The sequence below is a fragment of the Acomys russatus genome, chromosome 14 (assembly GCF_903995435.1).
Source record: "Acomys russatus chromosome 14, mAcoRus1.1, whole genome shotgun sequence".
NCBI lineage: Eukaryota > Metazoa > Chordata > Mammalia > Rodentia > Muridae > Acomys > Acomys russatus.
The window spans coordinates 40,643,774-40,670,009 of NC_067150.1; the positions used below are offsets into that span (position 1 = coordinate 40,643,774).

General features: G+C 43.4%; 1 protein-coding gene across 1 annotated transcript; it reads left to right on the top strand.

The window, feature by feature from the left end:
* The first annotated feature begins 27 nt into the window (after positions 1-27).
* Zw10 (zw10 kinetochore protein) lies at positions 28-25,992 on the top strand. Its single transcript, XM_051156382.1, has 16 exons — positions 28-189; positions 2,654-2,788; positions 5,188-5,289; positions 5,459-5,536; positions 5,665-5,824; positions 7,104-7,256; positions 8,906-9,097; positions 12,007-12,170; positions 14,012-14,194; positions 15,449-15,687; positions 18,583-18,654; positions 20,868-21,037; positions 22,109-22,239; positions 22,962-23,093; positions 23,800-24,002; positions 25,542-25,992. Exons 1-16 carry the CDS (start codon positions 85-87, stop codon positions 25,660-25,662), a joined length of 2,340 nt encoding a protein of 779 aa, XP_051012339.1. The 5' UTR covers positions 28-84; the 3' UTR covers positions 25,663-25,992.
* The last annotated feature ends 244 nt before the right edge of the window (positions 25,993-26,236 follow it).

The window sequence follows — 26,236 nt, forward strand, 5'->3', positions numbered from 1 at the left end:
CTGCGCGTTGAGGCCGCCGGCGGGACGCGATCTGCTGTGCTGGCCGCAGGAGTGACCCCGGTGGTGTAGGTACGCTTCGTGGCGATGGCCTCTTTCGTGACGGAAGTCCTGTCCCACTCAGGGAGCCTGGAGAAGGAGGATCTCGGCACCCGGATCAGCCGCCTGACCCGGCGAGTGGAGGAGATCAAGGTGAGGGCGGGCCGCCGGCCGCTGCAGCTGGAGAGATCCGGGTGGGGAGCTGATTGGGAGAAGTGTGTGGGCTGCTTGGAGCCCGGCCACAGAGCCATTGGAGACCAAGTCCTGGGTCTGTGAGGAGGAAGGGCCGTGGCTGTGCAGTGGTGGGGAGTGGGGCTAAGTTGAGCTAGAGTGAGCCAGGGATGAAGAAGACTGAAGAAACCTGCGGAGTTGGAGATAGAACTGGAAGCCCGGATGTCCAGAGAGCCAGGACACCCACCCTGTATGCGGCTGCTCATCTCTACCCATTCCTCCATTTATGGATGAATGTAATAATTCTAGGAAATTCGCGCCATTCTCCTCAGATTTTCTTTGAACTGGATGAATGTGTTTATAAAAGCCTTAATTCGCGCACGGAACTTGAGGCATGCTGAGGGCTGGTGAACATATCTGGCACCTGTGTGGATTTGCGGCTCACAGCCACGGTTTTACTTTGTGTTAGTGTTGCCTGACAAACTACTTCTTTAATGGCTTTCATTTAAAATGACGTGTGACTGACTAAGTCTGGACTTACGGGAGCAAGCTTGGTAGGCGCTTCCTAACAACTCTTGATGACACAGAAATGGCTTTCTTAATTTTATGTATTCATGCCACTGGCCTGCCTGCCTTCCTTTCTTCCTTCCTTTCTTTCTTTCTTTCTCTCTTTCTTTTTCGAGACAGAGTTTCTCTGTATGTAGCCCTGGCTGTCCTGGCACTCCCTCTGTAGACCAGGCTGGTCTTGAACTCACAGAGATCTGCCTGCCTTTCTCTGCCTTCCAAGTGCTGAGATGGCGTTTGCCACCTGGCGTACCACTGGCATTTCTAGAATGTGGCTTAAATTTTAAAAAACGACTTCTTAAAATGATCTATGAAGAGAACATTGCACTCAGAGCCTTCTTTCATACATAAACCTGAATCTTCAGACAACTGAGAACTACTTTCTTTTCTTTCTTCTTTTGATTTTGGAGATAGAGTTTTTAAATATAGCTCTGGTTGTCCTGGACTCACTTTGTAGACTAGGCTGGCCTGGAACTCATAGAGATCCACCTGCCTCTGCCTCCCAAGTGCTGGCATTAAAGGTGTGCACCACCACGGCCCAGGGAGAATTACTTTGCATGTCTCAGGCAGGCACCTTCTCTGCAACCCCAGCCCCATATTTTGCCATTTCATCTTTTCACCACTTTCCAGGTATTTCTACAAATACACCCACCCACCTTTCATCTCAGTGTAGCCTCTTGGATTAAACAAATGCCAGACATTTTCCCTGAGAGGCAGCCTCTCTGTACTAGGATACTTTGTAACTCTGCTGGCATATTACATTTCAGCCCTGTATTTTGGTCAGTTTGGAGAACAGTATCTTCTACCTAAAAGGAATTAGTTTGTGGGCAAGCATAATTTACTCAATGTAGAGTGCTCAAGAGGGGATTAAGTTGCTGTGAGTTAAGGGGGATAACGAGACTCGTCCTTTATAAAAAAATATTTATTTATGTGTGTGTCTTTGTGTCTATGTGGTACACATGTGCCATAGTGCACATGTGGAGCTCAGAACAACTTGTGGGAGTCAATTCTTTTCCTTTTACAGTGGGTCAGGTCATTAGGCTTGGTGGCAAGCACTTCTACTGTCAGAACCATCTCCGTAGCCCTTCTAATAATTTGAAGAGTTTTAAGATTAAAATTTTGTAACTCAGAAAATAAAAATTAGTAAATGAAGGTATACAGATTATGGATTGATATGTTTAGGTAGATGATTAAGATTTGTGGACAAAGCCGGGCGTGGTGGCGCACGCCTTTAATCCCAGCACTCGGGAGGCAGAGGCAGGCGGATCGCTGTGAGTTCGAGGCCAGCCTGGTCTACAAAGTGAGTCCAGGATGGCCAAGGCTACACAGAGAAACCCTGTCTCGAAAAAACCAAAAAAAAAAAAAAAAAAAAAAAAAAAAAAAAAAAAGATTTGTGGACAAAGCCTGCTACAGTTCATTGTGAAACTTTTGACTCCATCTTTCCCATTTCTAGAGTCTGTATAAATCTTGAACATTGTTGGGGGTTTGGTAATTGTTGTCTTCATATATATATATATATATATATATATATGTTTGTTTTTGTTTTTGTTTTTTTGAGACAGGGTTTCTCTGTGTAGCCTTGGCCATCCTGGACTCACTTTGTAGACCAGGCTGGCTTCGAACTCACATTGATCCACCTGCCTCTGCCTCCCGAGTGCTGGGATTAAAGGCGTGCGCCACCACGCCCGGCTGTCTTCCTATATTTTAATAATATATGGGGCCCAAAAGGATGACCGAAATGTCTTTGAAGGAAATCCATGGTTTGGAGAAAAGGTAAATGGTGATGGGTAAATTGACAAAGTTCTAATGTTGGCAGACGCTGTATATCTTAAAGTTGCTGATTTACTTCGTTGCTGTACGCTTCACCGATCTTGCATTATAGGGTGAGGTATGCAATATGATCAGCAAGAAGTACAGTGAATTCCTGCCTACCATGCAGAGTGCACAGGACTTGGTCACCCAGGTGGACAGTCTCTCTAATGACATCGACCAGCTGAAGTCCAGGATAGAGAGTGAGGTAAGGACTGATGGTTATATTGGGTGAATTAAGTTTCTTAGGGAGGCATCATTTTAGCTTCTTGATTTCTAAGACTATTCTGTGGCACATTGCAGGGCCTTACTTCCCTTGTTGGTAAATTGAAGTTGGAATGATTGTAGGGTGACTTTCAATTCCAAATTAGAACTATTTCTCAAACTTAGTTGTATTACTTCCTCTTATTGTAATTTTCCCTCTCAGTGAGAATTCTAATGTCTTACATTTGAATGGATTTTTTTTTTTTTTTTTAATTAAAGAAAATCTCAGGACTTCATTGTTTTCGTAAGAAGATAAAATCAGGGGGCTGGAGAGATGGCTCAGTGGTTAAGAGCACCGCCTGCTCTTCCAAAGGTCCTGAGTTCAATTCCCAGCAACCATATGGTGGCTCACAACCATCTACAATGAGATCTGATGCCCTCTTCTGGCCTGCGGGTGTGCATGCATGCAGAACACTGTATACATAATAATAAATAAATCTTTAAAAAAAAAAAAAAAGAAGATGAAATCAGATAAAGCTTAGAATTTGGTCTTTCGACTTTTCCTGATTAAAATGCTTTGTTCCTCTCTTTCTTTCTCTCTTCCTGAGACAGGGTCTTTCTGTGTAGCCCAGGCTGGCCTTGCGTTTGCAGTGTTCCAGCTTCCTTGTCCCCAAAAGCTAAGATTGGAGACCAGAGGCTTATGTCACTATATACGCAGCCACCCTTTCATCTTTTAATAGCATCCTCTTAGATGTGCAGCTGGCCTCAGGCATTTACGTGTCAGAACAATCTTTCCTGAAGTTGGCCTCTGTGGTTCATCGCAGCTCTTCTACTCTGTGTGAGCTTACAGAGGACTCTTCTTCTTCCTGTACCTCGGTGCTCTGTGGCCTGGCACTTTCTATCTCTGTGGAAAATATGGTATGCTTCCAGAGCCAAGGATGACTGAGCCACAAGCTGTTTGGCCACTGAAACAAATCTAGATCTCTTGATGTATTGGGCTGAATAATTCTGTCCTGTCCACTGTAGATGCTCCTCATCCCCTTGGCTTCTGTCCTGCCCACTGTAGATGCTCATCCCCCTGGCTTCTGTTCACTAGATACCAGCCCTCCTTCATGTGGCAATCAAAAAACGTCTCCTGGCATGGCTAGATATTTCAGAGAACTAAGGACAATCAGTAGAGAATGGGACTGTGGAACCGGAGAGGAAGGAGGGAGGAAAGAGGGAGTGTGTTAGCTTGGTATTGGTTAGATAGACTTTGGGTCAAGCAGTGAAAAATGGGCGTTTTTGACAAGGAGCTAAAACCTTCTTCACAGTGAGATGCAGAGGGACTGAGACGAGGAATTAAGAGAGTGTTTTGTCGTGTCACTGTTAGAAGATGCTGATTTGTGTGATGGAGAGGAAGAAGGCAGCTGCTGAGAAATAGGGTGGTTGCTCAAGTGGAGGGAAACTTTTCCGAAGGTGGGGGAAACTCAACGTGTTTAAATCTGGTGTGAGGGGAATGGAGAGGTGGTTCAGTGGTTAAAAGCACTTGTGTGCTCTTTCAAAGGTCCTCAGTTCAAATCCCAGCAACCACATACTGGCTCACAACCATCTATAATGGTATCTGGTCTCCCATTCTTATGTGCATGAAGATAGAGCAGAGCACTCATGTACGTAAAATACAGAAACAGAAAAAAAGAAGAGAAGGTGATTTGACGGTTTATGTTGATGAGAATGGGCATTTTTTTTCTTGGGCTTTGTTTATTTGTTTTGTGTGTTATGTGCTTGCTACTCAAACTCTGGTCATATGGCTTGATGACAAAAACCTTTACCCACTGAGTCATCTCACTGACCTGAGAATAGTGTTCTTTCTTGTATAGGGTAAGGCTTTGAACTAAGTGGACCCGGTTTCATACTCATCTTCTGTGCTTTTTTAAAAAAAGATTTATTTATTATTTTATGTAGTGTTCTGCCTGCATGTACACCAGCAGGCCAGAAGGGGCACATAATCTCATTATAGATGGTTGTGAGCCACCATGTGGTTGCTGGGAATTTAACTCAGGACGTTTGGAAGAAAAGACAGTGTTCTTAACCTCTGAGCCATCTCTTCAGCTGTTGTTGTTGTTTTTTTTTTTTTTAATAGGATTTCTCTGTGTAACAGCCCTGGGTTTGTCTTGTCTTGGACTTGCTTTATAGACCAGGCTGGCCTCGTACTTACAGAGATCCACCTGCCTCTGCCTCCCAAGTGCTGGGATTAAAGGTGTGCGCCACTATGCCTGGCTTACCTGTGCTTTTAGTTTGAACTGTGTTTAAATTTCAGCATAAATTCCACTGCAGTACTAAGGCTCAGTGGGATGTTATAAATGTTTTATTCCTTTGATGTTTATGGGTTAAAAGTACTTACACCGCCATTGTATAAATTAGGTGTGTCGGGATCTTCACATATCAACTGCTGAGTTTACAAACTTGAAGCAGCAGCTGGAAAGAGACTCCCTAGTCCTAAGTTTGCTCAAGCAACTGCAAGAGGTGAGTAAGCTCAGCTGGACCTTCAGTGTTTGGGGGCGAGGAGGTTGTCTCTCCTAATTGCTCTGACGTGTTCGGACAAAATGGTGTTTTCACACTTTCTAAGCAGACGGTTAAAGCAGTAAGACTTGAAAATTAAAACGCTTGCTAATCTCAACTTAACCTTTTCCAGTTTTCTTCTGCTATTGAGGAGTATAATGGTGCATTAGCAGAGAGGAAGTACATCGCGGCCGCTCTGCACCTGGAGGAGGTATGTGCACTGTCCTAGAAGTCTGAGCAGGGAGAGCTGTTCTTGCTCTTGGCATGCTCCTGCCCCTTTTATCTGTTGCCGTTCAACAGATTTTGATTTCTCTTGTGATTTTCCCATTTTACAACCAGGCACACGAATGCTTGAAGTCATTAAAATCCAGAAAATGCTTCGACCTAAAAATGTTGAAGTCTCTGAGCATGGAGCTCACCGTGCAGAAGCAGAACATCCTTTACCACCTGGGGGAAGAGTGGCAGAAGCTGGTGGTGTGGAAGTTGCCAGCATCAAAAGGTGCTGCTGGCCTCAGGTGGACTGCTTTGCTTCATCTGCCTGAACCACTGCGGCCTCTGACCACATCCTAAACAGTTAGCATTAGAAAGCAAGAGCGTCTCACTACTAACCTCTTCATTTTTCTGTGTTTCATTTATTAATCTTCAGACCTACCTCTTAGTGTGATCTCCCTTCCCACAGGTTTCATGTTTCATGTTTCTGAGGAGTATATATTGTGCATAATAAAAGACTATATTGTAGATGATAATAGATTTCATGAAGATAATCTCACATTGTAGATAATATCCTCCGCCCCCCCCCCCCCCCCTTTGGAGACAGAGTCTCTCTGTGTTAGCCTTGGCTGTTCTGGACTCGCTTTGTAGACCAGGCTGGCCTCAAACTCACAGCGATCCACCTGCCTCTGCCTCCCGAGTGTAGATAATATGTTTTGATCATGTCCGCCCGCATTCCCTTTTCTTTCTGCTCTCACTCCTGAGAGTGAGCTCACTTTTTTTTTGTTTTTTTTTTTTGAGACAGGGTTTCTCTGTGTAGCCTTGGCCATCCTGGACTAACTTTGTAGACCAGGTTGGCCTTGAACTCACAGCGATCTGCCTGCCTCTGCCTCCCGAGTGCTGGGATTAAAGGCGTGCGCCACCACTGCCCGGCTCGAGAGTGAGCTCACTTTAGTAAATCATTTGCCTTAGAATGAAACCCAGGAAGAGGTATGTAAAGGACATACAGTGTCCTGTGTTGGATTTTGGAAGCTAGTATATTTCAAAGTAAATCCCACCCTGCTCTTCCTATATCCATTTTTGCCCCCACTTCCATGTGTTAAATAGTACGTATTATTTGGTATTTTGAAAGAAATGATAAAGAAGATTTTAGAGGGGTTTGTCAAGTACACTACAGATGAAGAGAAGCTGGCAGGAGTGTTGACGTCTTTCTGATAGCACAGTCCTTACTAGGCCTGGTTAGCTGGTTTGGTGGTGCTGGTATGTGGAAGGAAGTATAGGACACAGCTCACTTTGCAGTCCTTGCTTGCTCTTAGTCATTCTGCACATATTTAGGTAGCATTTCTTACTGGCATGACATCTTTTTTTTTTTTTTTTTACCATTTAATCAGATTCTTGGGACATGCAAAGAAGAGCCTTTTCTGTTTGGAAGCAGGGCTTAGGGTGTGTCACACTTGGCCATGTTTTAAGACGTTGTAATGCAGCTGTACTTCTCTGCAAAGGGAGTGCTGTGAGGAGATGAGCACCTTGCGTTGCTGAGGCAGCTGATAGTCTCCTCCTTTTCTTAGATACCAGCAGCTTAGAATCATGCCTACAAACAGAACTTCATTTATGCACCGAACAGCCCCAGAAAGAAGAGATGACCCCGCTGCCGTCCATCAGTTCTGTCCTCTTGGCGTTTTCCATTCTTGGAGAATTAACCACCAAGCTGAAGTTATTTGGTAAGTGATTTGTTCCATTCACACTAAGTTTCAGAAGGTAGCGTTAAAGGATGACCGAAGAGTCAGTGAACTTCTGAGCAGAGGATTAGTGATGGTGTTTAGCTTTATAGTCTATCAAAGGGAATGGGCATGAAGGCCTTCTTTTAGTAATGCCTGGGCCCTCTTTTAAAACTGTTCTTTGTTTTTTTTTTTTTTGTTTGTTTGTTTTTGTTTTGTTTTGTTTTTTTCCTGAGACAGGGGCTCTCTGTATTAGCCTTGGCTGTCCTGGACTCACTTTGTAGACCAGGCCGGCCTCGAACTCACAGTGATCCACCTGCCTCTGCTGTTCTTTGTTTTTACAGTTACTGTTTCTGAATAACTTAAAAGTCTACAGGTAGAAAAGATATTCTGGGAAAGCCTATGGTTTGTAATTTCATGGGTATATTTTGTCTTTTTTGGAATTTACTTATTATGTGTGTGACTAATTTGCCTACATATACATATGGGTACCTGCATGTATTTGGTGCCTATGGAAAATGTTAGATCCCTTAGGACTGAAGGTAAAGACCATTAACTGTTGCCATGTGGGTGCTGGGAGATGTACCCGGGGCCTCTGCAAGAGCAGCCAGTGCTTTTAACCTGGAGCCATCTCTCCAGTCCTCATGATACATATTTCTGGCCTATTTACTACTTAGAGGTTTCCTCCAGTGATGATTTTTGTAAAAATTAATTTTAGATTTATTTATTTTTACATATATGACATTTTGCTTGTATACATGTCTGCACCATGGATATGCCTGGTTACTTTGGAAGTCAGAAGAGGGCATCAGATCCCCTGGAACTGGAGCTATCGGATGGTGTGTGGCACTATGTGGGTGCTAAGAATTGAACCTGAGTCCTATTCAACAACAAAAAATTTTCTTAACCTCTGAGCCATCTCTTCAGCTCTTGATTATTTTTTTAAAGATATATTTATTATTTATACAGTATTCTGCCTGCATGTGAGCCTGCATGCCAGAAGAGGGCACCAGATCTCATTATAGATGGTTGTGAGCCACCATGTCGTTGCTGGGAATTGAACTCAGGACCCTTGGAAGAACAATCAGTGCTCTTAACCTCTGAGCCATCTCTCCAGCCCTCAGCCTCTGATTTTTTTTTTTTTTTTTTTTTTTTTTTTGTATTTTTTGTTTTTTTTGTTTTTCAAGACAGGGTTTCTCTGTGTAGCCTTGGCTGTCCTGGACTTGCATTGTAGACCAGGCTGGCCTCGAACTCACAGCGATCCACCTGCCTCTGGCTCCAGAGTGCTGGGATTAAATGCATGCGCCACCACGCCCGGTTCCAGCCTCTGATTTGTTTTTGTTTTTGTTTTTGTTTTTCGAGACAGGGTTTCTCTGTGTAGCCTTGGCTATCCTGGACTCACTTTGTAGATCAGGCTGGCCTTGAATTCACAGCGATCCACCTGCCTCTGCCTCCCGAGTGCTGGGATTAAAGGCATGCGCCACCATGCCCGGCTCCAGCCTCTGATTTTTAAATTAAAATTTTTTTTTAATTTTTTTGAGACGAGTATTACTTATCTTACTCTTTTTTATTTCTTTACTTTTGGGAATTTCATATATGAGTAATGTATTTCTAGTTGTTGTTGATGAGTGTCCCCATGCTAATGATTTCAGGTCAGATGCTACTGAAGTATATGCTTAAGCCTCTGGTGACCTGCCCGTCACTCCATGCTGTGACTGAAAGGCAATCCAATTCAGTTACCATTCGCTTTCAGTCTCTGACGACGGACGAGGAGCATCCTTCCCCACCTGAAGCTTTTGCAAAGATCCAATTGGTACTGGAAGTGCTCCGGAAACAGCTTTTAGGTATGTACCCCCCAAATGGCCTTTTATAACTTGGAAATGTGCATACTACTTTTACAGGTATTTCTCTTACAGCAAAAATGCTATACAGGCTGGGCATGGTGGCGCATATCTTTAATCCCAGTACTCGGGAGGCAGAGGCTGGCGGATCTCCCTAAGTTCGAGGCCAGCCTGGTCTACAAAGTGAGTCCAGGTCAGCCAAGGCTACACAGAGAAACCCTGTCTCGAAAAACAAAACAACAACAAGAACAAGTGCTGATACCTGGGGTTAGTCACACTATAGAAGCATGGTAGACTCCTACTTCTTGTCTACCATACAATACTTGCCTTTCCCCTGTTGGGTCATTAGTGACATCTCAGCCTGGGTTTTAATGGAGTCTAGGATGTTCTTCTGAATGGTAGGAGAAACAGGCAGGCACTGTTGTGCATATTGCCATGGGAAATCCACACTGACCTGAGGCAGGCAGATGAGGAGGAATGTCAGGAACAAATTACATTAGAACTTGGCCTATTGGCAATCTTTATGTATTTGCATTAGAAATAGCCTGTTCTTGTGTTTTGCTTTGAATCAGATATTTTCCTCCCTCTAAGTACTACTTCTGAGCCCGGCAGGTGGTACACACCATTAATCTCAGCACTTGGGAGGCAGAGGCAGGTGGATTTCTGAGTTCGAGGCCAGCCTGGTCTACAGAGCGAGCTCCAAGACAGCCAGGGCTGCTGCACAGAGAGACCTTGACTTGAAAAAAAATAACAAAAACATTTCTCCTGGTGTTTTAAAACAATGCTGCTATTTCTAGTCTGATTTACATTCTCCTGGGTTCCCTCAGTAGTCTGCAGAATGTTCCAGCCAGCATTCTTCTGAGGAAAGGTTTTAAACACTTTTAGAAATGTTGCTGTTTGTGGGCCTTCTTAACAATCATACATTATTTATTTTTGTATAAATGATTTAGACATAATAAAGCAAGGAGTTCTTTGTGTAACTTTCATAGGCACAGAACCCCTTAAACTTGAAATTTTACCTCGGCCTCCCAAGGCTGCTGCATCACAGGTATATGTTCTACCATGTCTGTTTCCCAAGGTAGCTTTTCTTCCTCTTGATCCTTAGGAAGAAATACAGTTTTGTCATTTTGTTTTGCTTTTCTTTGAGACGAGTCTCATGATCTTGCCTGGAATTTACTGCACATCCTAGGCTGGGCCAGTAATCTGTTTCCCAATGTCTTCATATTGTCATTTAAGGCTTCAACAGAATTTTATGGGGACAAAAGTCCTTAGCAAGTGACAAATGACAACCACCCTCCCATCTTCTTTATATGAGATTAGTGAGAAATATACTTAGTGTGGTGGTTCAGGCTTGTACTGTCAGCACCCAGGAGGCTGAGGCAGGAGGATCATAGTGACTTCAGGCTAGGCTGGGATACAGAGTAAGGTCCTGTCTCTCCTGCATTATATCCCTTTCCCAAATCGATATTCTCATTTTCAATTATTTGAGTATTTAGTGAGCAAGCATTCATTTCTGTGAAAACATGACACTGTGGTTTCAATAGCCCTTCTGACACTCTGTAACTCATGAGCAGCTGCAAAGAGCGCAGTGTCATTCTATTTGCTGTCTTCTGTAAACCAGGCATATGTTATAGTGTTGGCATCCATATAAACTGATTTGTTTGTTTGTTTGTTCACTTTGTATTTTTTTTTTCAAGGCAAGGCAAGGTTTCTCCCAGCACTCGGGAGGCAGAGGCAGGCGGATCTCTGTGAGTTCGAGGCCAGCCTGGTCTACAAAGTGAGTCCAGGATGGCCAAGGCTACACAGAGAAACCCTGTCTCGAAAAACAACAACAACAACAACAACAAATGTCTGTAATGACTTCACTTTTTATAGTCTGTTCAGAAGAAAGCTGGAATGGAGTCTAAAAGAAAACACCAACCTCTTGGTCTACCCTCTTTCTTTCTTTCTTTCTTTCTTTCTTTCTTTCTTTCTTTCTTTCTTTCTTTCTTGTCTTTTCAAGACAGGGTCTCTCTGTATAGCCCTGGCTGTCTTGGAACTTGCTCTGTAGACCAGACTGGCCTCAAACTCAGAGATCCTCCTGCCTCTGCCTCCTGAGTGCTGGAATTAAAGGATTAAAGGTGTTGTTGTTGTTGTTTTGTTTTATTATTATTATTATTAAGAAGTAAGGGTTTTTTTTGTTGTTTGTTTGTTTTTTGTTTTGTTTTGTTTTTTTTTGAGACAGGGTTTCTCTGTGTAGTCTTGGCTGTCCTAGACTCGCTTTGTAGTCCAAGGCTGGCCTCGAACTCACAGCGATACGCCTGCCTCTGCTTCCCGAGTGCTGGGATTAAAGGTGTGCACCACTACGCCCGGCTAGAAGTAAGGTTTTGTAAGACATTATTAAAAACTAGTTTTAACTTTGAATGCATACTTTTTCAGTGCTTGTTATATAATCAGATTAGTGGCTTATGGATGGATGGTTATAATGGAGTCGGCATACTGTGTATTGTGAGAGAGCACAGGGGCACTATAGTGAGCAGGATTCATCTGAGCAGGGAGTAGAATAGTCACGATTTTATGTTGGGCGTTGTCACGCACAGCCTGTTGAGGTACCTGTAGAATTATCTCTGCTGTTTCCTTTCCCACTATCTTTTTATTTTATTTATTTATTTTTGGCTTTTTAAGACAGGATTTCTCAATGTAGCCCTGGCCACCCTGGAACTTGCTCTGCCTATTATCTGAAGACTTAATCATATTAGAAAACTAGGGATTAAGAATTTGTCAGGGACAGCTGGCCTCGTCCTCTGAGGCTGCTGACCTTGCTCAGGAGCTTCAGTTCCAAAGTAAACGTGCCTTTTTATACTTAAAAAAAAAAAAAAAAAAAAAAGAATTTGTCAAGACCACATGTCTAAAACCCTTTCCTTTGAATTTAGATTTGCCTCTTGATGCTGAACTAGAAAATGGAAAAGCCCCTGAGATCGTGTTGTGTGAGATGCTTGGTGATGTCATCTGGGAGGACCTGTCTGAGTGCCTCATCAGAAACTGCCTGGTGTACTCTATTCCCACCAATAGCAGCAAGCTTCAGCAGTACGAGGAGGTAAAGCGTGGAGAGAGCGGACCTGCAGTCAGGGTCGACTCCTGTGCCAGCTTGTTTTTTTCCTTTTGCATTTTTTGTTCTTAAGTTACACCCTTAAGAAAACTTTAAAAAATTTTTTTTGATCTTATTTAATTATTTTATGTATATGAGTGCCCTATCTGCATGTACAGCTGTACGCCAGAAGAGGGCATTAGAGGGTATAGATGCTTGTGAGCCACCATGTGGTTGCTGGGAATTGAACTCAGAGCACTGGCTGCTCTTCCAAAGGTCCTGAGTTCAACTCCCAGCATCCACATGGTGGCTCACAACCATCTATGAGATCTGGTGCCCTCTTCTGGAGTGCAGCTGGAACACTATATACATAATAAATAAATAAATAAATCTTTAAAAAGTTATTTTTAACTGATTCTTTTTGGCTTTTTGAGACAAGGTTTCTCTGTGTGACCTTAGCTTTCTTGGACTTGCTCTGTAGACCAGGTTGGCCTCAAACTCACAGTGATCCACCTGCCTCTACCTCCCTGAGTGCTGGGATTAAAGGTGGTATGTGACCATGCCAAGCTTAATTTTAATTCTCTTTTTGTTTTTGTTTTTGTTTTTCAAGACAGAGTTTTTCTGTGCAGCCTTGGTTGTCCTGGACTTGCTTTGCAGATCAGGCTGGCCTCAAACTCACAGAGATCTGCCTGCTTCTGCCTCCTCAAGTGCTGGGATTACAGGTGTGCACCACCACTCCTGGCTGTTAATTTTAATTCTTGTTTTGTTTTTGTTTTTTGTGGTTTGTTTTTGTTGTTGTTGTTGATGATGTTATTTTGTTTTTGACACAGGGTTTCTCTGTGTAACCTTGACTATCCTGGACTTGCTTTGATGACCAGGCTGGCCTTGAACTCAAAGAGACCCGCCTGCCTCTGCCTCCCAAGTGATGGGGTTAAAATTTTTAATGCTTTAAAAGATGGATAGGTGTGTTTGACCTGAGCTTAAGTATGTGTATGATGTACTTAGTGCCTGTGGAGATGAGCAGGGGGCATTTGATTTTCTTCAGCTGGAGTCGCAGATGCTTGGGAGCTACCATGTGAGTGCGGGGAGCCAAACCCCAGTCTTCTGCAAGAGCAGCAAGTGCTTTTTTCTTTTCTTTTTTTTTTTTAATGTGTAATTTTGGCTATCCTTGAGCTCACTTTGTAGACCATGCTGGCCTTGGACTCACAGAGATCTTCCTGCCTCTGTCTCTGAGCACTGGGATTAAAGGCCTGCACTACCACTGCCTGGCTGTAGCCAGTGTTCTTAATTGCTGACTTGTCTCTCCAGCTCCCAGAATGTATATTTTTAAACCAAGTAGTTGGTGATTTGTTCTATCATCTAAATGGCCATCCTGGTTCTTATTCTTTTCATTACAGTGGGTTTGAGGTTTTGGTATTGAAATGTGTGTATAGTTGATCTACAGTGTCTGTAGGTTCAGCCTGACTGTTGACTGCTAATATTTGGGGAGAATTTTGCTTCTCTAATATGTCTGCCTGTCTGTCTGTCTATCTATCTATGTATCTATCTAGTATATATATATCTTTCTCTTCCCCCCTCTCTCTTTCTTCTTGTAATTTTCCCCTAAACAGTGGACTATGGTGTCTATTTACATAACATTTACACTGTATCAAGTACTGTAACCAGAGATGATTTATGTATATAGGAGAGTGCACATAATTTGTATGTGAACAGTGTAGCTTTTTATTCAAAGTACCTGAACATCCATGGATTGTAATTTCTGAGGGGTGTTCTGGAAGTAAATCCCAAAACATACTGAGGGATAACTATATATAATTCTTTTCTCTTTTTCTTATGTTTGTCTCTGTCAGATCATACAGTCTACAGAAGAATTTGAAAAGTCCCTAAAGGAGATGAGATTTTTAAAAGGAGATACTACTGATTTGCTAAAATATGCTCGCAATGTCAATTCTCATTTTGCTAATAAGAAGTGCCAGGATGTGATTGTGGCAGCTAGAAATCTAATGACCTCTGAAATTCACAACACTGTGAAGGTACTTTGGGTTCACTGCGCCTTTTATGGGAAGCAGCATCGTTCTGAGGCACACATTGTAAAGTAGAAAGGAGTGGCAACTGTCAGGCTCCTGGAGACAAGTGATCCTCTTTAACAGCTCCTGCTAGCTCCCTTTTCTTTGAATATTGTGAGTTCCAGATAAAATTCATACTTGAAAGCAACCATATAAACTGAGAAAGTGTGTATAAATGTAGTGGATTGCTGCTGTTGAAATTAAAAAGCAGACTATTCTTGTCTTCATTAAGGAAGTATGTGCTTGAACTGTAGATAGTGTGGCCCATTGTGAGATGTTCACTTGCTCCCATGGGCACTGACCTTCACACATGTACATGCACACACACACACACATAAATACAAACAAAATGAATATTTTTTTTAGAGGTATAAGTAATTATTTACAATGGGGGTAGACTAATTTACATGAATACAGTTTGCTTTTGAGTCTTTAGTTCTGGCCTTTCTAGTTTTATATATTGTTATAAGCATATATATATATATAATATAATATATAAATGTTATATATTATATATAACAGCATTTGGTAAATGCAAAGTGTTACTGAAACATACTGAGCATTACTGAAATACAGATTAAGGCAACCTATTAATAGATTGCCCAGCCATCTTTCTGAGTTGCCTAAAATGGCAGTGAGGGTATGGGATTCTACTTTTCCTTTTTGTGAGGCAGGCTCTCACTGTGTATCCCTAGCTGGTGTGGAACTCGTTTTTGTAGACCAGGGATGGCCTTGAATTCATAGAGATCCATTTTTTTTTTTTTGCCTCCTAAGTGCTGGGCTAAAGGTGTCTACCACATCCAGCTCAGGCACTGAGCTCTTAATCCCATCTTCTGCATAATTCATTTTCCTTGGAGTGGCCCACTGTTGTGCCCATTCCAACACAGTTTTTAGCTATTTGAAGCATTCAGGGATTAACACATTTTGAAGCAACTTGAAATTTTTTGAGAGCTGAGAAGGATGAGTTTTGCAGGTCTTTTCAGTTACTCCAAATCTTTGCTTTTCCATCAGTAATAAAAATCCCACAGTACATGAGATTGCTTATTTCCTCTGGTGTGTTATCCGTCAATACCACACAATCCTTAAATCAGGCCACCTCTGTGCAGATCTTCTGGTCACCTTTATCACCATGGAGGCCTTGAGTGTCTTTATCCTTAGCTGGGTGCTTGAGTTTGGCTTTTCCTGAAAACTGCATTTTCTGTTGCTGTGTTTGAATTTTAGATTACTCCTGAGTCTAAGGAAACTGTCCCAGACTTACCCAGTCCAGATGTGGATAACAAGCTACAGGTACAGAAGGTGTGCAAAGTGCAGATCAGCGACGCCAGGAACTTAGAGCCTGTAACGTCGCTGGACCCACACTCCTTCTCTTTGCCTACGTGCCGCGTCAGCGCGTCTGTGAAGAAGTTAATGGAGCTGGCGTATCAGACCTTACTGGAGGCAACAACAAGCAGTGACCAATGGTAACATGGACGCCTCGATCCCTGTCACTCATGTACAGGGACGCAGGTGTGAAGGTGTTAGAGCGGAGGCTGGCTGGGTGCTTTGGCTCATGGACACAATCCAGTGCTTGGTAGGCTGAGGCACAATTGTGGATTTGAGGCCAGCCTGGCCTACAGAGCAAGGTCTGGGCCAACCTGGGCTACCTAGTACAAACTAGTTGCGAAAAAGAGAATAAACAAAACCCAGAAAAGCAAAAGAAAGAAACCAAGAAATAGATACATGTGTGGATAGATATATAGGCTTATTTGGCACTAGACATTATTTTCACTTTTTAGGAAGACACACTCTAATTTTTGTTTAATTTTGGCTGTCTGATTAAAGGATGTTACATCAGAAAGCACAGGTAAAGAGGCAGGCGAATCACTGTGAGTTCGAGGCCAGCCTGGTCTACAAAGCGAGTCCAGGACAGCCAGCGATACACAGAGAAACCCTGTCTCAAAAAACAAAAAACAAAAAAAAAACCCCCAAAAAACAAAAGAAAGCACAGGTAGAAGACCTAGAACACTGCCTTGAAAGGGTTAACACTGGAATGCTTACTGCTGGATAACTATAGGCCTCACACCATAGGTCACAGCGCCACGAGGAGGCTGGAGAGCCAGAGGGATCTGGGCACCTTTCAGCTCCATACAGCAACAGGCTGGGGGAGGGAGAGTCAGATGTCTATGGGAGTAGAACATACTGCAGATTTGTCTTCACCCTTTCAAAATGGCTTCCCCCCAATCTGTAGTGTGTTTGGGGCACCTCAGGCTCTAGTTCACATCTCATATTGGATCTTTCTGTTTTGAAATGCTCCTCTGGTCTTGGGGAAGCAGCTCCTGAGAAAATACATGGCAGGCTGGCTACCTGATTGTAGAGCAGGGCTTATAAAAGCCGTTCAGTGTGGGTCTCCGTTTAGCTGTTCTTTTCGGCCTGACAGAAAACACTTTTAGTTTGGGCTTGGCTTAGTCGCTGTATCCTTAGGCCTGTGGGTTATTTCCGTGCGCAAATACCTCTGTTAATGTTGCTCTGGATAGAACACACTTTCAAGTATTGCCATGGCTTCGATTAGTCCAGTATTAATTATAATAGAAAGAAAAGTAAGGTATTTTATTTATTTATTTATTATTATTATTATTTGGTTTTTCGAGACAGGGTTTCTCTGTGTAGCCTTGGCTGTCCTGGACTCATTTTGTAGACCAGGGTGGCCTTGAACTCACAGGGATCCACCTGTCTCTGCCTCCCGAGTGCTGGGATTAAAGGCATGTGCCACCACTGCCCGGCTTATTATTATTTTTATGTGTGTATGTGCACTTGATCATGCTGTGGCACATGTGTGGAGGTCAGAGGACAACTTTGTGGAATCAGTTCTTTTCCTTCCATCTGTATATGGGATCTGGCAGTCACCCAGGGTACCAGGTTTGTAAGAGATCTGTTGCTTTCTCTGATCTGTGAAGGAAACCTGTTTGTAAAGGATGAATGCACTCTTTTGGCAAGGTAAACAGAGTTGACATTATTTCCTCGAATGACATTTTTAAATACATCAGACCAGAAGTAAAAATTGTTTAATCATATTTATATTTTTTTCTTTTAAGAAAACTGATACCAACCAATGTTTTGGTATACTAATACTTATTTTCATACCACTTACAACAGATGGCTTTTTAATACTTAATTTAATCATTTAAAAATAATTTGAAATTTTTCATGTGTATGGGTGTTTTGTTTATGTGTACAAGTATGCTTGGTGCCAACAGAGGTCAGAAAAAGGCACTGAGTCTCCTGGAACTGGTGTTGTAGATTGTTGTGAGCCACCATGTGGGTGTTGAGACTAGGAAATCTCCTTTCTCCCCCACCCCCTCATCCCTCCACCGTATACCCCCATGTGGGATATGTGTATGTGTGATCCAAAATGGGCTTTAAAATAGCCCGTGGTGGTGCAAACCTTTAATCCCAGCACTCGGGAGGCAGAGGCAAGTGGATCGTTGTAAGCTCGAGGCCACCCTAGTCTACCAAGGGCATCTAGGACAGCCAAGGCTACACAGAGAAACCCTGTCTGGAAAAGCCTCCCCCCCCAAAAAAGAATAAAGAGCCATCTCTCTATTTTCTTTTAAGGTTCATTTTGGAGGCCAAGTTTCCCTGTCCACCTCCCACCACATGCACACATGCAGAAACATACACAGGCACACTCAGACACACACACACACACACACACACACACACACACCTTTTAAATGCATCTTAATAGTGATCTTTAGGTGGCTAAAGATCAGATTTAAAGGGCAAAGGATCTTGGGGGTTAGATTCTGTTCTCAAAAATGTTGATTCAGCTCTTTGCACTGGGGAAGAAGAGGAAAGGTGAAAGCTGAAAGTCAGCCTGACTCTAAAAGAACCCAGTGATGCCTGTGTTGATGCCTTCCTTGCCCTTTGCAGAATGCATCGGGAATCGGTGACATTTGCTTGAAGCTTAGCTCTATTTGTCACTGGAAGGATACTTTGGGTGCTGGCAGAGCACAAATGGATTAAGTGGAAAAGAGGCTTTGGGTTAAATACTCCTGTTCTGTAGGTTGTTTTAGAAGAAAAGTTCTGTCTAGAAATAGTGAGTATGACCTGTACACGCCTGTGGGGAGGCAGAAGCAGGCAGATGGCCTGGTCAACAAAGCAAGTCCAGGACAGCCAAAGCTCCACAGAGAAACCCTGTCTCAAAATACCAAGCCAAAACAAAAATCCTGAGTATGTCTCCATTGAGGTCTACGGTGTTTTCCTGCAATGACCAAAACATGTGTTTTTTTGCAGCAGTAGTTTTTATCAGATGACCCACTAGCAGAATTCTTGCTTCATTTTGTATGATTTCTCCTAAGTGTTTGTTTTCCTTCCAGTGCTGTTCAGCTGTTCTACTCAGTGAGAAATATCTTCCATTTGTTCCACGATGTGGTGCCAACATGCCACAAGTAAGGATCTCATTTCCATATAATTGTATGTCTAAAACGTTAAGTCAAGCTAAAGCCAGTAACTTTCTACCTAAGACAGTGATTGAAATTCACAGTCAAAGTACACCAAGTTCAGACCTTCTAAAGGCTGTAGACATTGACTATGGTGTGTATGTGTATCTTGCGTGTAGGAGGGTGGCACGCACTTAGAAGCTCAGGGTCATTGTACTTTTCTTGGTTAGGAAATAGAAAGGTTCTTGTTGAGGGAGTGTGTTGAGCTCTTTTTTTGTGTGCTTGTTTTTTGAGATAGGCTTTCTCTGTGTAGCCTTGGCCGTCTTCCACTTGCTTTGTAGACTAGGGTGGCCTCCACCTCACTGCTATCTGTCTGCCTCTGCCTCTTTGAGTGCTGGGATTACAGGTGTGCGCTACCACGCCCAGCTGTGCTATGTTTTTGTTGGTGTTTGTAATTCTGTAGACACTACCCTGTGAGAATGTCAAGTCAGAGTGAACTAGGATCAAGTACTCTCATTGGTGGGCTGTGTTAACCTGTGTCTTGGGTTTTAAAGGTTTGCTTTTAATACCAGTTTGAAAGGTTACTCAACTCTGAGGCCTCTAGTTCTTTCTGTTATTCAGAGGAAATGTTCTGCATGGTTTTTATAAATGTTTTTAGTAATATGACACCAAAATTGTTCCTCAGCTTTCTTCTTTTTTTTGAGATCGAGTTTATTTTTATTTATGTTTATGCGTGTGTTCACATGTGCGTGTGGTTGCCTTTGAAGGCTAGTCAGAAGGTGTCAGATCCCCTAGAACTGGAGCTATTGGTAGTTGTTAGTTTCTGGATATGGATGCTGGGAACCAAACTTGGGGCCTACAAGAGTGGTGTGTGCACTCAACTGCTGAGCCATCTCTCCAGCCCATTAAGGGCTCTGCTTTCAAAAAGAAAATAAACAAGCAAACAAATTCAGTATATTATTTGAAGGATTTTGTTTTTGTTTTTGAGACACAATCTCTCTCTCTATGGTCCTGGCTGTTCTGGAACTTGCCATGTGGACCAGCTGGTTTCAAACTCAGAGATTTTTTTTTTTTTTTTTTTTTTTTTTTTGTTTTTCGAGACAGGGTTTCTCTGTGTAGCCTTGGCCATCCTGGACTCACTTTGTAGACCAGGCTGGCCTCGAACTCACAGCGATCCGCCTGCCTCTGCTTCCCGAGTGCTGGGATTAAAGGCATGTGCTACCCTGCCCAGCCAAACTCAGAGATTTGCCAGCCTCTGCCTCCCAAGTTCTGGGACTAAAGCTGTGCATCACCATGCCTAGCTTTTAAGTATTTTTTTTTACGTTTAGAGTTTTGGAAAGTTGGGATGATTTTTATTTGTGTTATCCTTGATGTGATTAAAATGAGATGTTCTACTTTACGTGTGCTCAAGTGAAGAAAGATTAAAGCTATTGAGGTCAGTGAACCACACTTTTCCCCACTACTATGGATTTGTCCTTTCCCTTGTGTGACTTTGCACCTCTGTGCTAGAGCACTTCAGGAACCTTACTTATGCATCAGACACCTGCAGACTTTGACAAGACAGTCTTCTGTGCCTACCCCATGCCCACAGTCCAGCCAAGACAGGCTTCTGTGCCTACCCCATGCCCACAGTCCAGCCAAGACAGGCTTCTGTGCCTACCCCATGCCCACAGTCCAGCCAAGAAAGGCTTCTGTGCCTACCCCATGCCCACAGTCCAGTAGCTTGGAGACTGAAGACCTGGATCTTTAACAGGTTTCTAAATTCTGCTCATGTTTCTTTTCAGGGTAGTGTACTTTGAGAATTGTTGCCTTAGATGATGGATTTTAGCTTTGGCATTATTTTAAAATCATGAAGCTTCCAAGGTAGATATATCTGCCTAGGCCTCACTCCTAGGCTTGGTATAAGGCTCATACGTTTGTGCTTTTTTTTTTTTTTCTGACCCTCCACTCCCTTCTCCCCATGCCATGCCCAACCTTTTTATATGGGGACCAAACATAGGCCCTGCGCAAGAGGAGTAGGCACTCTTAGTTTCTGAGACCTCTCTCCAGCCTGCCACTGGAACAGTTTATTGGATAAGGCACTGAACAGAATCATAGCACGTTTTGTTGTGTTCAGCACTTACAAGGTAGACAATTGTGAAAACTATGAGCCAGGTGACTTTTTAGAAAGCTTGACTTGAGTCACAGGTGTTTTTCCTTTTCCGCCCTTCCTCTTGGCCTAGAGAGAACCTTCAGAAGCTCCCCCAGTTGGCTGCCATTCACCATAACAACTGCATGTATATTGCTCACCACTTGCTGACCCTGGGTCATCAGTTCAGATCGCGTCTTGCCCCCATCCTTTGCGATGGCACGACTACCTTTGTGGACCTTGTGCCTGGCTTCAGAAGACTTGGTAACTGATACCTCACACTTGGGGAAATGTGATTTGTCTTTGTAGTTTAATAGGTGACGAGGTTAGGATGTATTAAATGTGGTAGAGCGTAGGAGATCTTCTAATTTGTTAATGTTTCCAGGTATTTAATTCTATGAAATGGATGCCGTCTTTATGCAAACATTACTTTTTCATGACACGATTTTGTGGTATGTTAGCATACCAGATTTTATTGCTGGTATGTATTGACTCCAGCAAGTCACCATGTCAGGAGAGAGCCACGTGCTAACATGTGTACCATGACAGTGCTCATGACAGAGCAAGGGCTCACTGATGCTGGCACTTGTTCTTTGTAAACCCCAAGGCAACTCCTCTTTATGGCTTCCTTGGTTTTGCTTGTGATATTAGAAGTCAGAAGAAATCTATTGTAGCCGGGCAGTGGTGGCGCGCGCCTTCAATCCCAGCACTCGGGAGGCAGAGCCAGGTGGATCGCTGTGAGTTCGAGGCTAGCCTGGTCTACAAAACGAGTCCAGGACAGCCAAAGCCACACAGTGAAACCCTGTCTCGAAAAACATGGGTCACACATCTTTTCAGTTGCCGATGCTCTCTGTCAGTGGTGTGGGTACTGGGACAGTAAATAGCTGCTTTTTCTACAGACGGGATTTTTCTTAGCTGGCTCACATTCCAGGCAAACTGTTGAGAAATGTCTTTATTATGCTGCCCTAGGATCAAAGGGCCTGGCAAGTGGATTGAGAATCATTACACACAGCAGACGCATTTAGTGCCTTTTAAAATGCAATTGTTCTCATACAGGCCGAGCAGCTGCCAGTCTTTTTTTTTTTTTTTTTTTTTTTTTTTTTTTTTTCGAGACAGGGTCTCTCTGTGCTAGCCTTGGCTGTCCTGGACTGACTTTGTAGACCAGGCTGGCCTCAAACTCACAGTGATCCTCCTGCCTCTGCCTCCTGAGTGCTGGGATTAAAGGCGTGCGCCACCACGCCCGGCTGCAGCTGCCAGTCTTATTCTCATCTCTCCCACCCTGGTTTTGCAGGGTGTGAATCAGCAGGTTTACAATTGTTTATTTTCCCACCACAGGGACAGAGTGTTTTTTGGCCCAAATGCGGGCACAGAAAGGAGAACTTCTGGAAAGATTATCAAGCGCCAGGAGCTTTGCAAACATGGATGACGAAGAGAATTATTCTGCAGCAAGCAAAGCAGTGAGGCAGGTAGGAGGTCGCTGCAGGCACTGATGATGATGCTCCATCCTTAGACCCCACTTAACAGGCTGCTCTGTTGATTCCTATGCTCCCTATTGGAAAGTCTAGAGACCTGTCATGGCCGTGTGTAAGGTCTTTTCCCTGTTCAGCCAAGACAAGTGGAAGCCATCTTTCCACTGACTCAATCATATTGTTAACTCATGACTGTTGGTGAGACATTTTAAATGTGGGCTTCCATCTCTACTACTCCGGTCTTAAGTGCGCCCCCCACTGGTGCATATTCATTCTATGTGGACAGGGTTTTATAAGGACATTTGCATACAAGTATTAACAGAGCATATGACCCCTGCCCTTTTCTTTTTCTTGCCTTTGTTCCCTTTTGCTCTACTTCCATGTCCTTATACAGAGGCTATTTTATGGGTCTATAAAATCTAGGAACCACAAATAAGCAGAGCTGTGTGATCTGTGTCCTCGGAGAGTGACAGAATTTGCTGACAGCATCATCCCAGCAGAAGACATGCCTTCAGGCTGAGCAGGGTTCCGTTGTGTACACGTTTCGTTTCTTTCTCCCTCTGCTGACGGATATCACTGAGGTTAAACACTCAAGAGGCGTAGAGTCCCAGTTATCTCACGTTTAGATCTCTTCTTCCTCCATTTGATTTCTCACATAAAATGGAGAGTGGGAATCATAGCCATCTCCTTCTGCGTGAATAGCTGTGTTCTTCCGACAGGTGCTGCACCAGCTCAAAAGACTTGGGATTGTGTGGCAGGACGTCCTGCCGGTGACTATATACTGCAAGGCCATGGGGACCTTGCTAAACACGGCGATTGCTGAGATGATTGGCAAGATCACTGCTCTAGAGGTAAGGGCTGAGAGAGACTTGAAATGCAAGTCTTGTCCCGCACTGTGACTTTCTTACGAAAGTGATGCTGCAGTCTTGTTTTTAAAGTGTGCAAATGGTAGACGAGACTGGCCGTTTTGTGTCTACCTCATGTCATTGCAGTTTGGTTGGTTGGTTCCAGCCTTGTCTGAATTCTGTTTTGCTGAGAACTTGCTAATAATCTCTTTTATACCTAGGTAAGAAAGTAGGGTTGTGTGACTTCTCAGTCTAGCACCTAAATTATGAGTGAAGACATTGGAAACTGAGCAGTGGTCCCAAGACATATTACTTATTATCAAGTCATTTGTTCTGCAGATGAGCTAAGTAATTTAATTTAGCAGTGTGAACAGTCTGTGCAGGCACCGCTTTGCAAGCATGCCGTGCAGTAGAGTTAACTGTGTGTGATCCTATAAGGAAAATCACCCGGAAGTGGCTAGCTGATCCTCCAAAGCGTAGATCAGCCAAACCCTTCCTTGTGGTAGTACGCCAGCAATTCATGTGTGCTGGGGCCACAGGCTCCTGTGCAGACACACAGAACTGCTGGCCATCAGCTGACACACAGGAGGGTTTTCAGAGAGCTAATTGGATCTAGTGACTAGTAAGGTGTGCTGCATTGCTGGGAAAGCATCTACTGTGTCCTGCGTCATGCCCAGTTCTCGTCTGTTATGTTCGCTTTGTGCTGTCCTAGGACATCTCGACCGAAGATGGCGATAGGTTGTATTCCCTCTGCAAAACAGTGATGGATGAAGGGCCACAAGTATTTGCGCCTCTGACTGATGAAAAGAAGAATAAGAAGTACCAAGAAGAGGTTCCAGTCTATGTGTCCAAATGGATGCCTTTCAAAGAACTCATGATAATGCTACAAGCTAGCTTGCAAGAAATTGGAGATCGGTGCGTATGTGTTCTCTATAGCAACACACACACACACACACACACACACAGACACACAGACACACAGACACACACACAGAGCCCCCTCCTGCCATCAATTGCAGTTACCCCCTCCCTCCTCCGCCCCCTGCCCCATGCAGGTGTGCGTATGTGAGAGTGATGCAGGCTATTGAGCCCAGGGTCTTGTGCTTGCTAGGCAAGCCCTCTACCACTGAGCCACGCCTCTGGCCCCTCTGTTTCTTAGAATTATTCAGGCAAGAATTTCATGTTCCATTGCAGTACTTGGGACCTTTTAGTAGTCTTTGCTAGGGCAAATCATATTTAATAACAAAAAGATTTTTCATTTATACTATTTTGATAGAACATGTAGTTTGGGCATGTAGTACAGGTGCTCTGGCTTTTTTTTTTTTTTTTTTTTTGGTTGTTGTTTTTGTTTTTTTAAATTTGAAGTTCCCAGCACTCAGGGAGGCAGTGGAAGGTGGATCTCTGAGTTCAAGGCCAGCCTGGTTTACAAAGTGAGTCCAGGACAGCCAAGGCTACACAGAGAAAACCCTATCTTGGAAGAAAAGAAAAAAAAAGGTTCATCCTTCTTAACCTGGCTGATGCATCTTGAAGAATGACTAGATCTCCAGCTCTGCAGTTAAAACAAAAATACAAACAAAACCCTCAGTGATTGCTAAGTCCTAAGTATTCAGCATGAAACCACTTTCTGACTAACCAACTCTTTATCTTCAGGGAGCACAATAGTTTAGGACAGGGGTTCACAACTTGTGAGTCACAGCCAGTTTGGGGACAACTGACCCTTTCAGCATGGGTCACGTATCAGATGTCCTTCATATCAGATATTATGATTCATAGCAGTAGCAAAATTACAGTTATGAAGTAGCAACTAAAATTTCTGTGCTTGGGGGCAACTGTATTAAAGGGGTGCGACATCAGGAAGGTTGAGAGCCGCTGGTGAACAAGGCTAAGCACCATACCCCTGTAAAGGATGATTTGTGTTTTTCACACAAGGTCTTACTCTATACTTCAGGCTGGAAATTTTTATGTACACCAGGCTGGCTTTGAATTTCAAAATAACCCCCTGCCTCGGCCTCCCACGTGTGTGAATTGCAGGTATGTGCCACCATATGTGGCTCAAGTTAAAAAATGGACTTATTTTATGTGTATGGAGACTTTGTGTGCATGCATGTCTGTGCACCACATGTGTGCCTGGTGCCCACAGAGACCAGAAGAATGTGTCAGGTTCCTTGGAACTGGGGTTACAGATGTTTGTGAGTTGCCATGTAGGTTCTAGGAATTGAACCCTGGTCCTCTGAGAGAGCAGCTGGTACTCTTAACCACTGAGCCATCTCTTCCCTGTCTCTACTTTCTGGTTGTGCTGGCACCAGATACAGCCACAAGCAGCAATATCTAAAGAAGAATGGGACTCACAGGATTGGTCTAATTCCACTTTAAGTGTTTGCATCAAATAAGACAATTTAAAGTCTGGCTTCTATGTAGAGACATGTAGAAAATAGAACGTGTCTTGTTTTGCAGGTGGGCCGACGGAAAAGGGCCCCTGGCAACTGCATTCCCTTCCAGCGAAGTAAAAGCTTTAATCCGTGCCTTGTTCCAGAACACAGAAAGAAGAGCCGCTGCCCTTGCTAAGATTAAATAGCTCTCCATTAGGAGAAAGCCTCTCTTGACTCTGGGTTCCTACTTTGGTGTAATTCCTTCAGAACTCCTCAGAATTACTCATTGGTTTTGGTGAACCAGCATAGCATGGAAGCATGACTTTATCGAAGGACATCTGACCTCCTGGCCTGGACAAAGGTTCTCCGAATTGGATATTAAGATATCAATTTAAGCAAAGCATTGGGTTCCTTGATTGTCACTGCTCTCCCTTGCCAGTGTGATTTGCTCCCAGGTCCTCTGAGAGTTGTGTACATTGTAATTTTAGACCCTGGCTTTGGACATTCCAAAGTTAGGGTTCAGAATTTGTAGGATTTTTTTTTTTAAAGTGGGGGTTACAGGCACATTACTTGGCCTTACAAGAATTAGGGAAACATCTTATAATATTTCTTTCAAGTAAATAATGCCTTTTGGAGTTGAGAGTGAGTGTCTTTAATAACATGAGCTGTGATGAAAGAGATCAAACCCAGTTTTCTTACACACTTTCCCTCTTATTGAAGTCTATCCCTCACCAAGATCTCATTGGTTTGTTTTCCTTTGAGCTGGGGTTTGGCAATGTT

Bases quoted from the DNA above. Each gene is read 5' to 3' on its own strand.
- Zw10 (XM_051156382.1), top strand. From the start codon at position 85: ATGGCCTCTTTCGTGACGGAAGTCCTGTCCCACTCAGGGAGCCTGGAG. The intron at 5,290-5,458 runs GTGAGTAAGCTC...AACCTTTTCCAG, and splicing joins TGCTCAAGCAACTGCAAGAG to TTTTCTTCTGCTATTGAGGA. The intron at 5,825-7,103 runs GTGCTGCTGGCC...TCCTTTTCTTAG, and splicing joins GAAGTTGCCAGCATCAAAAG to ATACCAGCAGCTTAGAATCA.